Genomic DNA, 13,424 nt, shown 5'->3' with positions numbered 1-13,424 from the left:
AACAACCCCTACCAGCCGGTTTGAATTTTTGTAAAGCCAAAACCATGGTGCAGTAAAAATATGTGTGTAATTTAACAGTGGGTGAACTACCAGTTAACTTGGCATCACTCAATGGATAAACTATCACCCCTATAAGCCTGCATGGGTAGGCCTAAGGGGACCTTATAAATGAGTGGAATTAAAGCAAGCATAATGTGGGCTATAAAATAAAAATAATAATCATAAAAAAGCACTTTAAAATAGAAAACATCAGTGGTTTACCATGATTTAACAAAACTGTGCATATAAAAAACGCCCGTCATTTAATCAGGCCAACAAGCAAGGCAGACTCAGGTCAGAGATGTTTGTACACAACTCTGTAATAACATGCTCATCTTGCTGAAAAAACGCAAATTCTAAACATCATCAATGCAAATCTCCTTACGTCCATTATATATAAACAATTACGTCTTGAAAGTGTAGTGAAATGTTAATAAATGGCGGCCTCTATGCGTCTAGTGTTGCGGGGAGTGACTGAACGTGTGAACAAAATAGGAATCCTATACTTGTCCGCTTTAAAACTTTGAATGAAAACTTGTTTCCAGGTTGCTTACCTTTGCGTCGACCCTTTTGAAGGCGGGCTCATCCTCATCCACCTCGAAATAGATCTCGGTGGTGGTGATGGACAGAGTTCCTCGCGCAACCAGGACCGGGGCGACAAGCTGGGCCGGGGTGCTCAGGACCACTGGGCCTGCAAAAATATATGGGGACACCAAAACGCTAAAACATTTTTTGTTTTTTAAATCAAACAATTTGGAGATAGTCTCGAGATTGAGGTGCATCCTGTAAAACAGATTATCATCATAGGGGACACTATGGTGCTATTTTAGGCCTGCAGTATCAAGGCGGCATCCATGCGGCTACAAGTGAAAAAAATGAACATTATGGGATATGAAAATTAGAAGCGAGTCATTATGTCAAATATTGCACAATAAAATGTCTTCATAATTAATTAACCGACACAGCGAAGCCGTGGGAACGCCGTTTTCTTTCTGTATCGCACTCGCCGACCGTTATAAGCCGCAGCCTATAGATCCAGTGTGTTCATTAGGCCTATAAATAGATGCAGGGGTCAGCGGAACATATAGGACCTATGGATTTGTAACAGCGGTGATGTAGTGATAAATAAAAAGGTGCAAACTGAGCTCCAGTCGGTGATCATCCTGTAAGGCAAACAGCCACCAATATTAACAAAAATCAATTATATTTTCAAGAAAACCACACTATAATCCATGCTTATTTTCGCTAAAAGGCCTTATCCTTATATAACATACATCAGTTTGAAAGTATAATATGATGTAAACTATGAATTTACATTATGAAGATTCACATCTGCCTTAAAAGGTGGATAAACTCGACTCCGCAAATAAAAATAAATTGTGGGTAAACTGACTTTTACGTGGGTTTATCCTCCCCTATACATTAAGACTTGCTGGAAAACAATAAAACTATAAGCTTGCTTTGAACCCCAAATAATTGCCCGGCATTTACGGTGGGTTTCTGACCCTGGTCAGCTGATAGTGATCACATCTTTATTTCAGTCTCCTCCCCTCCCTCTCTCCTCTCCTTCATCCTCCATGTTCTGAGATCAGTGTCGCTGTAGAGCGCCGTTACAGTGATTTGTCTCTCCTCAAACGAAAGCTCTCGAAATCGGGATATTTATCGATCCTCTAAACTCCAAAGAGCCACTTTAATGTCTCATCAATCTTAATCTACGTTCCTTAGCCAATTATGCCCGATAGTGTTACAGGAATACAAGTGGATTTTTGGTCTCAATTCCCACAGCGCCCCTTCATCGCTCTTGCAGGCTGAACAGTCAAACCGCTCTGCCTGGCTTTTTCCTCAGCGTTGCTCGGTTCCATTAACGGTGATCCTATCTGCTGATGGTATCAGCTCGGTCGTTACACGTTGCTTACAAGCTTCATATGGAGAGTAAATAAATGCAATAACCTCAGTCTGATTTATTGCATTTGAAATGACGTTTACCGTATTTAAAAAAAAAAAAAAGAAAAAGAAAGAGAAAAGGGGCAGAAAATGTGTGAAAAGTATGGCAATAAGACACGGTTCACTGCATGTGTAAAGCGCTTGTACACCTATCTATAATCGAAAAAATATTATTCTAATTATTGTCATTATTATTATAGTTGTTGTTATTTGTAGTATTTTTTTTAGACTTAAGTATTAAAGGCCCAGCGACCCTCATCGCAGCATAAATAGTTTGACCTACAATAAAAGGTGTTTGGCTTTATGTCCACTGGAGCCCCTAAATTACAAGCCCCGTCCACCTCCCAGAAAGAATAACACTTTTAGGACTAAAGCACCAATTGTGTTGTGGCCTCGAGGGCCACGCACAGAGAAAGACACTAGCCTGCAGCATTAAGCCACAGCATCCACCGCTCATGGGGAGGAAGAGGATTAAGCAGTAATCCCCTCAGGGATCCTGCCATAATTAGGCTATGGCATTAAAATGTTTACAGGAGAATAATGAAATTATGGGCAAGTTACACAGGGTGACTGCGATAGGCTAATATCTAAGCTTAGAATACAGCTGTTCGGTATAGTTTTGGGGGTTTTTTATTATGAAAATGCAAATATTTGTCAAATGACAGGCCTATTTAATGAAGTGATGAAAAGTATCATTTTTGGTGTAAGGGGAGTTGAGGAGGAGCTGCTGGAGAGATGGGTGTGTTATTACCCACAATCCATCCATTGGATTGCTGTGTTAATTAGGCAGAGTGAATTATATTGTACAATAAGTGTATTTTCAGAGAAATAAGTGTAGTGGGTGCTGCTATTTGCACACCTGAGCACTATCATTCACTTGCAAATGTGTACATGCTCAGTTACACTAGCAGCCACACACACAGACACAGACACAGACACAGACACACACACACACACACACACACACACACGCAGCTGCAGCCATTAGCATCAACTGTATGCTGAGTATTTGAAGCCCGGGTTCCTGGTTGTTTCTTTGAGTCACTGCAGCACTGCCTCACGGAAGCACAAAGCATTCTGGGAAATTTTGTAATTAAGATGACAAAGCTAATTTTTTTCACTGTTTTGAAAGCAGCACAGTGTCATCCCTGGACGAACATCCGTTTGCTGTAATGCATCAAAGCTTAAAAAATTCTATTGCAGTGACACTTTAAACAGGCTATTTGGTAAGGCTATAGCATACAAACCGCCATCTTTATCAACTGACTATTCAAAAGACAGGAGGGAACAAGAGATTTTTAGCATCACATTTTGCATTGTTGTTTACATTGTGCTTTTGATATCACCCATATCCTGTTCATATCAAGCAGTTATGTAATCATGTAGACCATGTAGATCATGTAGCAGAAAGACTGGAAACTTGAGAAACCAGTCACTTAAAAAGCAGTTTTCTCTCTCTCTATCTCTCTCTAACCCAATGTCTCCTTCATTCCTTCTCACTTTTTGTGACCTTATCTATTACTTATTATGAAATATCTTATCAGTTTTACTCTCTCTAACTAAGCATGTTGCTTCTGTATTGGTCAGGTCTTCCTTGGAAAAGAGATCAGTATTTGTGAATGGGACTAAACTGGATACATAGAGGTTAAATTTAAACAAAATGGTTGTGGCTGCTGAAACCACACTTCAGAGTGTACTAACACTGTTTTGGTCGGCCGGCAGAACAGTCAAATCAACGGACGCTTGTTTGACGTGAGAGATGCCTAGTGAGGCTCAGTCTCCTCCCTTCTCTTCCCTCGCACATGCTCATCTTTAGTTTCTATTTTGCTAGATTTAGGTTACAATGTGAGCAGGCAAAAAAGGCTCATTTGATGCCAGTGCAAGCACAGACAGCATTTCCAATGTTTGTGGGGGAGAAAAACTAATCATGGGTTCGGTAACCACAACTGCCTGGGCCTGAGTGCAAGCACCACCCCTTTGGCAGCAGCAGCAGGGACTGACCCGGCGGTTGGCAGGAGGAGCTCTGTTGTTGACAGGGATCTAGTCCCAGATCTCTCATTAAGACTGGTCATGCCTGAGATTAGATACAGAGCGAGCCGAGCACAGACCGTACATCCTGGTAACAGCCTTACCCAAATCTCACAGTGTGAAGGAGCTCCCCTATTGGTAAAAACATGAACTCAACTATGATTCACAATAAAAGAAAATAGAGATTTGTAAGTCCCTGCACTTATTCTTCAAAGGCGATGCCCATATTTATTGTTTGGCTTATAATTCCAAATAATACCACAAATGTATCAGGAAGATTTCAGCTCATGATTTCTGCTTTGTGCAAGCTCATTATTAGTTCTCAGAGCAGACTACATATTGTTTCAGCTTGTGTTTTGGCCCTTGCCTTGCTCTTTTGATTGGGCAGTGCAGGGTTCATCTGACTGACAAGGAGATTGGGTGACATGGAGTGTTTGGCAGCCTGCTGGCCATGGGAGGGTGGGAGGGGTGGAGGGGGTGTGGGGCTAGTCCCCTCCCCTGAGATTCATCTCTGCGATCTTACAGAGGATTTCACTGCTCATCGGTGCCCTGGTTCAGCCTGAGCCTCATCTACTAAGCCATGGTAATTGGTAATGAAAACATGGCTATAAAAGCAAGTTTCTTTAAGAAGATGTTTTGGAATTTAGGGCGTTCAGTCATCTTATTACATACATTGTATTTAGGAATCTGGCATGTCCCCTTCAGATGCATACATACATGGCGAGGTACTGGTTTAGTGTTTTGATTAAGACACTTTGGTAACGTTAAAGATGCCAACTGGAAGGATTTGGGGATAAAACCTGTGACTTTCCAGTTACAAGATAGTTTAAAGCATCAGGCCGCCCTGCACGCCGACAATCGTTTACTTGCAAAAAGTTGTAACAAAGTCCATAACATTAGATCATTCCTGCAGTACCATTAACAAAATATCAATATCAGTTAAATTTTGTTATTCTTGTGTACTAGGGCAGTCCAGTAAGCTTCAGTAAATTATCTGAAAACGGGAACAACAGAGAACACTCTAACATGAGAGGCAATGTGAATGTGAGACTTAGGTTGAGAGCTGAAAATGTTTTTTTGTCAGAGGCAGCAGTGGATGTTCATTTACATCTGAACTAGCCAATAACATAAAACAAAACATATGAAGGCTGACTTTCCCCTTAAACTACACAATGATAAACTGTATTTATATAGCACTTGTTACAAAGTGCTTTCCAGGACAATTAAGATAAATAAATACACTACACAACATCCAGCGACAACAGTCCTAACTGATGGCCTCTCACCATGACAGATGAGAAACTGCTATTAAAGTTTCTCTCACTCCATTTGCTGCTTCATAATCTTTGTTATTGGAGCATAGGAAATGTTTTTGGAATTTATGATGGCTGCCAGCGCTGAGTATTATATTCTAGTAAAAACCTTGAATCATCGAAGCACAAAACCAATAAGGGACTCTGCTTATTTCAAACACCAATTGTTTGCATGAGGTGCAAGTAAAGGGCAGCTTTATTGACCAGTGAGCAGTCCAGCATTCTTGATCCATACTCAAAACCTGAGTGAACTCTGGCTAACTTACCTTTTAAAGCCATGGCAGTTACTTCTAAAGCAGCTCAGTTCTGACTTGATAGTCTGGCTCACACACACAGCATGATGCTGGTAAAGTTGGATTTGGGCAACCCTCCCCTTGGCACTATATGCTGCACCACTGACTGGGTTGTGTCAGGAAAATAAAGTATTAAAGCTGGGCTGGGATATTGGACAAAAAAACCAAATAATAATGATTGCAATAAGTCAAATAAATCAATTGTCAAGGTTAAACATTTTATTTCTCTTTCCCCTGCTGGTAAGGGCTAATTAATCTCTTAATGGTGGTCCAGTGCAGAGAGAATCAGTATTAGTGAGTTTAATTGCAGCGTAATTAATTAGATGTCTGTTCTCCCTTCACATCCATGTCCTCACACCCTCGCAGTGATGGAAAATACACTTTTATAATGGCCTTACCAACATCCTTTCCAGGTTCCCTATAAACTATAACAATAAGTTCAATACAATTTTTTAGCCTCTATATAATATGTTTCCACATCATTCAGATATCAAGCCATGGAATGGACTGTATTTAAAATTACACTATTTAGAGAGTGTGATTAACTATAATAATGTCTAATTACCAAAATATGTGTTGAACTGCCGAAATTACTTAAGTTGCTGTATTTCTGCAGGTATGTGTGTGAGTGTGTGAGTGTGTGTGTGTGTGTGTGTGTGTGTGTGCGTGTGTGTGTTTCTGCATGTGGTGTGTGTTTATTGGGGAATTGATTCAAAATAATTATTTGATGCATTAGATCTTCAATATCTAGTGGTTTAATCATTTTTAATCAGCATTATTGCACGATTGTGTAAGAAGAATTGTGTTAACTGGTTTCTTTGCTCAGGTTAGATACATCAAGTGACACTTTACTATGGCCTTATTTCAGTGTATTATCCTACATTCATTTAATTGTATTAGTACACAGCATGCTCTGTTACTTAATGATAAGCTCTCTAATATATAATGTATTTATAAGGGTATAACAACAGAATTTAAGCACAGCCATTAAATCTATGCAAATTATGGTTAGATTGTGTTATTGCACTCTAGAAGATACATTAGGCATTAGGGAGATTTTAATCAACTACTTAAACAGTAGTATTGTGTACTTACAATAACTTTCAGATAAAACACAGGTTAAATAAGGCCATTGTAAAGTAAAGTGTCACCAAGCGTTGCCTCATATCAGTTTAATCAATGATTGCTTGAGTCATCTATAATATGTCATATAGTTGTGACATATGTGGATTGATCATCTTTCCGGTGTTAGTTTAACTCGAGAAGACTTGCCTCTGGAAATAAACACTCGAGGAAGGAACCGTGCTGAGGAGATCCAAAACAAAACAGAAACGGACACTTATCAAACAGAAACAATATGTAGCTGGCAAATCTAGGCAATACTGTCCAGATGAAAACAGAGAGACAAAGATATTAACTCCAACCCTTTACTCAACATGAGCTGCATTGTGCAAAAGCTTGTTATTCTTATAGGCTGAAACTTTGGCTAAAACTTCACCGTCTTCATGACCTGGTCTGCCTTGCAAAGAGATCTGGTATCACAACTGAAATAATCTGATTTAAAAACATAAACAGCCTTTTTCTGTCTGAGTCACATATTTGAGAGTTTAGATTGTATTTTTGCATCAAAGCATGGAAGAATTGAGGTAAGATGTACTGCAGATTTAGGTACTATTGCCTTAAAGTATGACACTTCTATATTTACTACGACCACACTTACTCACCATACTTACTACTAAATATCTCACCAAATATCTTAAATCTTCCTCATACAAATGCACTGCAGCCAGAGGGTGAGTTGGAGGCTATTGCATTGATCCAAACAGTTCATTTCACATAGCTGTAACTATCCCACTGGAAGATGGAAGATAAAAGACAAGCACTAGTCCTATATCAGAAGTGATGCTGAGCTGAGGTTAATGGAGGTGTTGGTGGACTGACTTACCACCCAGGTTGTCCATCTCCTTCTCCTGCAGCAGGCTGGCAGCATCGTCGTCTCCCTCCAGCATCAGCTCAGTTTCTGGGTTCTGGTTGGCCACGGCTTGGCTGCGGAAGGCCTTCCTGGACTTGACCGCCTCATCCTCCTCTGTGCCTGGAGGAAAGAAATGTGGGGAAGAGGGTGAATACGTCACTCTGAACCCTAAAGGTCAGATTGATATCAGTAGGCTACGTTTACATGCACGGAGCAACCCGGCAATTGGCCGTACCCCGGTAAAGGTCTTATTCGGGTTAAGCTGTTTACATGCACCTTTGATACCCAGCCACTGAGTATCGCTATTTCCATGAAGAAACCAATTAACAGAATATTTCTGTTCTATCTGCGATGTCCCACCCACAGATAGAACGGTCCGCCCACAAAAAAAGTTAGGCTGCTATTTACACCCTTTAAGTTCTGCTTACTGCCATGTTTTTTGTTGACATAAAAATGTACCTACAAGGCTGTGCAAAAGTAAAGGAGGAAGATGTTTAAATGCCACAGAAACCCTGGAGTAACGGAGTGAATCTGGCATCTTAACCACGTTCCTCCCAATCGGAATATGAGCTTACCTGGATTACTCTAACCGAGTTTACATGTGTCGATCCAAAACCTGGTTAAGATCACGACTGTCTGTGCATGTGCACAAGCGCACACAAAGGGGAATCTGGTTTTCATAGCGTCACCAAACGCATATCATAACATCTGGCAAACTATAAGCAGGAGAATTACAGCACGGACAATCTCTTCATGAAATGCCCAATGATACGTAGGTTAAACTTGATATGAGGTGCTCATTAATAATAGCGTATGAAAGAAGAATGTCAGGGTAAACACATTGGTTCGCTGAATACATTTCGTGCGGCTGAACATCAGGAGGTGTTTCAGCTTTTATTTTTAGACAAGGTCAACACCAAAACACTATTTGTGTCTTGAAAGACCAGCTGAGGGAAAGCTGGGGAAACATCTCCAGCTCATAGTCGATTAGAGAAATCATTTGTCGCTTTTGGAGACTTGACAAGAGTGAGACTGAACAGGCAGCACAATTAAGACGCTGCTTACACCAGGGCTTTATCATATGGCTACAGTGGAGCACACTCATCGAGAAGAATGTGTCCATACATCCTGTATAGAAAGACGGCTCATAACATATTTATCAGCTTAAATCAGCCCATCTCCCACATATGCCCGCCACACGACTGCTCTCGACGTTATGTGAATTTGTCTTTCTGAAGTATGATCTATGAGAACCTAGACCAGAAACTCTTGTGTGTACCAAAGGAAGAACACATATCAAGAAATGGGAGGTGGCTGACACCCGTCTGACATGTTTCCTTTCAGCATAGCTCTTAATTCGCCTCTCCCTCCCCTGAGAAACATGTACCTTGTCTTGGAGAGGTCACATTTGACTGTTGTCAACACTGCTACTGTGAAAAAAGTCTTCTTCCTGCTCTGTCTCATATCTGGAGTGCTTTCATCAGATGGAGGGAAGAAGTCTGAGCGTTTCGGAAATGAATTCTGTGTAATGTTAAAGGCAAAAGCTGGGCCGCGGTCACAGATCAAAGCGAAACGAGTGAAACTTAAAACTGTAATTCTGTAAACCATCATTATGCTCCGAGTAAATGAGGGAAAGCTGAGCAGAAGAGCTGACGTTCTGATTGGCAAGTCTGGGCAGAGAGACCACAGTGGGGAACAGACCAAATAAACCACACTGATTTCCTCACGCGAATGACCAGCATCAATACGAGAACTGTTGGGGGCAGCAGTGGGAGGTAGAGGATCAGCCAAGCAAGCCACTTTGCCCACACTGCAATTTAGTTATCACAGAAACAGTAATATGGTTATAAATAATCAGAAATGAAGAGCTATGACATGAAGGAGAAAATGTGCTGACATGAAAAGCTATCTTCTCATGAGTGATAGCCCATTGGCTCAGAGATGTTCTTGTATTAAAGTGCGGCTGTGAAAAGCGTCGCCATTTATCAGTATTAAAGGACTTGCGGTGCGGCGGTGTCGAGGCAGACTCATTAGGAAGGTTTTTTCGAGTGTTCACCTTGACCACTGTGTGGCTAAACAAGAAACAGAATGACCCGTTTCATATCTACCATAACTCATGTGTGACTAAAATTAAAATCTAGAGACCTGAATGAATCCTGGGACTGATGCTGTGTGAACATCCAACCTTCACCGCCTGAAGGGTTAAACATTCTTAGTTTAGTACATAATGTGTGTTTGTTTGTTTGGTTTTTTAGGTATAACTGGTTTTAATTCTAGTGATATGCCATACTCATCTGGAAAGCTTATGTTATCCTTAAAAAAAAGCTTAATGTATCCTCAGCAGATCACCTGATCAAGAGGATGATACTAAATCAAATACGCTTGAGAATACTGATATACTGTTATCATATATGATAACTAAGAGGAACCAGAAAATTACAAAACTACCAAGCAAAATAATTAAAGATTTTAACATTTTTCTTAGTTTATTATCAGCTGAACATGTTGAATCAAATCTCTAAAATCCTACAAGAAATTACATTCATTGATCCAATATTGACTTGAAGTACAATAAAATGTATACTAATGGAGCCCATAGATCAAGAGATTTGGCTTGTTGTATTATGGTGCTAGACCAGGGAACATTGATCTCATTTACCTTATGAAGCCAGACTTTCAATCGAAAGCCATTGCCTTTGGCCTTGCAAGGTCTGTAGAAGAATCCCAGCAGCTTCATTTCATGCCTGCTCTCCAGCCCTTCAGCTCTCAGGAACGGTGCCAGCAGAGGCCACTGATCATCGTCCTCATGGGTCCACTTGCTCAATCACTGAGTTGAAACTCTGCCTAGGAGTGGACCATCTACACAGAGTAAAGTGTACTGTAGAGGTTTCAGGGCCCCACTGGAGGCTGATGAGGACCTGGCAGCCATGACTGATGGGGGGCGCCCCTCACAGGGGTTCAACTGGAACAAGGATCCATGGTCCTGATCAGTTCCTCAAGCAAATTTGCTGATTACCCACTATGGAAAATTTTGCCAGGACACACATCGAAAAATCTACAATGTCAACCATTTAAAAAATAGGTCAGGTGACATTTGTGGACTTCTTTGATAATGTAGAACATGGAAATTAAAGAAATCATCATGCCAACTCCCATTTTATAACTTAGAATCTGCTGTGAGACTGAGAGCCCATTGGGATGAAATGATGGGACTTGATACGAGGATAAAAATAAATCTCTAAGAAACAATTTCCGTTCTGGCCATTTGACAAACTTCCTTCGCTGACATATTTTTATTTATTTTTTTAATATATACAAGGTTGAAAATCAGAGGGTCAGATATTGTTTTAAATTTCACCTACTCACCTTCAAATAATGACTGCAGAAATAATAAATTATCAACAAAATTGCTAGGGATGCCAATGGCAACGACCAGCATTGAAATTCAATCGCACATGTCCTATTCTAATTCTATATCTGTCGTACTGACTTTGTCCCACTTGTTTCATAATCTCACATGGTGACGAGATACTACTTAGACACAGAGCTGCTGAGCCCAGCCTCTGACACGACATCACACAGCAAAACAGCATCCAATTATTCGCTTTGATACTTGGTGTAAAAGCTGCAGAGTTAAATATGGTATGGGATCTTTTTTTAACGTAACAAAAGGAAAGTTGAGTTACATAACTGAATGACTTACAAAGAGAATGAACATGCGCAGCATTCTTTTCTCTGTTTCACATAAAACACAGGAATGATGACATTTTCCTTAAAGTCGCAGGGTGATGAAATAAAGTAGATGTATGCTTTTGTGAACAAGCTAAAGCTCTGGTCAAATAAACTTTATAATCTAAGCGAACGGCCCCCACTCTGGAAATATTTCAGTGTTCAGTAGTTTTACTATTCAATATGGAATAGATAAGAGTTGAAAGGCTTTTAAAAGACTGTTGAATCAACTACAATATTGTTGCCAAGGGTCCATGTTTCATATATTGCAAGAACGCTGGGGAATTCTGTGGCATGGGCCTTTCATTTTTATAGCCTCAGTAGAGTCAGGGAGCATGTGTTTTTCTTAGTCTCCTATGTATTATACACCCTGCCTCAACCACTTCACCGCCACTCCTTAAAAAGAAATCCACGACATAATGTTTTACTTAAGCTCCAACTAACTCGTATGTGTACTTCTCTTCAGGAGAAAAAAAAAAAAAAAAGCCGATCTCACAAATACTTTGGGGTAATTCAATATACACAACTATAAATAAAACACAAAAATACCTCAACATACTCTGCTCCTTTTTAGACGTTCTCATGAAGTCTCTATGGTGTGATCAGAACGATGCAAGACTGCTGTAAAATGGCAAATGCATGGTTCTTGCAGAGATGGCTGAATGTTTTGTCAACCAATCACTGTGGATATGGCAGAAGACACACAGCTATCCAGACCCCCCAAGCTTTTGCAATAATTTTGGACTCTAGAGCCTTTGTTGAATTATTCTCCTTTACCTCTCCCTCTGTCAGATCTACAGAGACGACAAGCATTATTACAAGCCGTAGTTCCACAGCCTACTTACTACAGTCTCTTATACTGTGTATCAGCATTTTGTGCGATCATTCCAACATCCATATGACGCCGGCTCTACACAGTGTTTCAAATATATCTCTTCCGTTTCCCAGACTTGCAGATCCCGCTCCTGCCCTCCTACGCTTTCTCTCAACGGGTTCCACATTCCACATGGATAGAAAAAGTCCAGTCCATGGGATTGCATTACCGCTGGGGGAGATGCAGCTCTGCCCTCCGTCTCATTACTTTTATTTACCGTGTATTGAAAGATGAAATGGGGACGACAAAAAAAGAAAAAGAAAATGACAGCTTCGTACTTCCTGTGATGCAAGCCATCCGTTTTGCAGAGTATGTATTTTGAGACTGTTAAAGTAAACATTATAACTTTGATGTAGGGAGGGTGGGGGTGTGGGGGTGGGGGTGGGGGGGGGTTACACTGTGCAGGCGCTTCCTCTTAGAGTAATCTTTATTCAATATCCTGGATGTGCAGTGCGTGTCTACTGTGCCGCCGGAGGTTACAAACAACGTCATCTTCTCCCCATCAAAACATTAACAGCAGTGTCTAATAATCCCCACATCTGGAGCTGAACATTAGATACTGCACAAAAGCGTTCTTGAGCTCATCGCATATTTGATGAAAGCAAAATAGGCTACACTCAAGGGTGCGCATTTGCATGTCAGTAACCCCCCCCCCCCCCCCGCTCCCCCCTCCTTTGATGTGTCATTTGTCACCGTTTAATATCATCGATTATAAAGCAGGAGATGGCTAATACCACATAACGGGGCGGCGTATTATGGGGTTGGTGTCTCTCCTGCAGTGGAGAGCAGTAAAGATCTCCGCCCAGGGCAATCACAGTGCAGCAAGGGTCTGAGAGGAGCCGCTCACCTGAAAATGAGACAGCAAGGACACCCGGAGGTAAAACACCCCGTTAAACACTTGGATCAATATTAACGTGACTTCCATTTCATGCTTGCCCAATTCCAATCACCTAACAATATACTCTGATGCCGGGACGGGCCTGGCTGTAGCAGCGTAGGTTATTACAGGCGGAGGGCAGAAACAGAAAAGTGCTGGCTAAGCTGTCAATGCTGCTAATAGACAGAGAGGCAGAGTTTAAGGCAAGAGTTTAACCTCCCTTCACAGGTGATCACTAGGTTTTAGGCAGAGGCTGATATTGGGCTTTTATTACATATTGGATATTTGCCAGTCAATGTCATCCACCTCCTCTTCTTCCTCCCTGACCACAGCTACATAAAAATAGTCTGTACTT

The 13,424-nt window shown here is 41.0% G+C and overlaps 1 protein-coding gene across 9 annotated transcripts in view; it reads right to left on the bottom strand.

The window, feature by feature from the left end:
- nbeab (neurobeachin b) overlaps positions 1-13,424 on the bottom strand; it is a 212,247-nt gene that overhangs the window by 63,748 nt on the left and 135,075 nt on the right. For 6 of the 9 annotated variants that reach the window (XM_071523573.1, XM_071523575.1, XM_071523578.1 and 3 more), the window contains 2 exons: positions 7,563-7,709; positions 594-730 (listed from right to left, as the gene is read on the bottom strand). In XM_071523573.1, coding sequence (XP_071379674.1) covers positions 594-730; positions 7,563-7,709 — 284 coding nt within the window. Of the gene's footprint in view, positions 1-593; positions 731-6,889; positions 6,923-7,562; positions 7,710-13,424 lie in introns of all 9 variants that reach the window. The other 3 variants (XM_071523574.1, XM_071523570.1, XM_071523577.1) reach the window with 2 other exon arrangements.

Source organism: Centroberyx affinis, unplaced genomic scaffold (genome assembly GCF_046629955.1).
Source record: "Centroberyx affinis isolate AG114_WGS23_722 - 3 ecotype Tasmania unplaced genomic scaffold, CSIRO-AGI_Caff_v1 ptg001095l_1, whole genome shotgun sequence".
NCBI classification, from domain to species: Eukaryota; Metazoa; Chordata; class Actinopteri; order Beryciformes; family Berycidae; genus Centroberyx; species Centroberyx affinis.
This window is presented reverse-complemented; position numbering and strand designations above follow the sequence as displayed.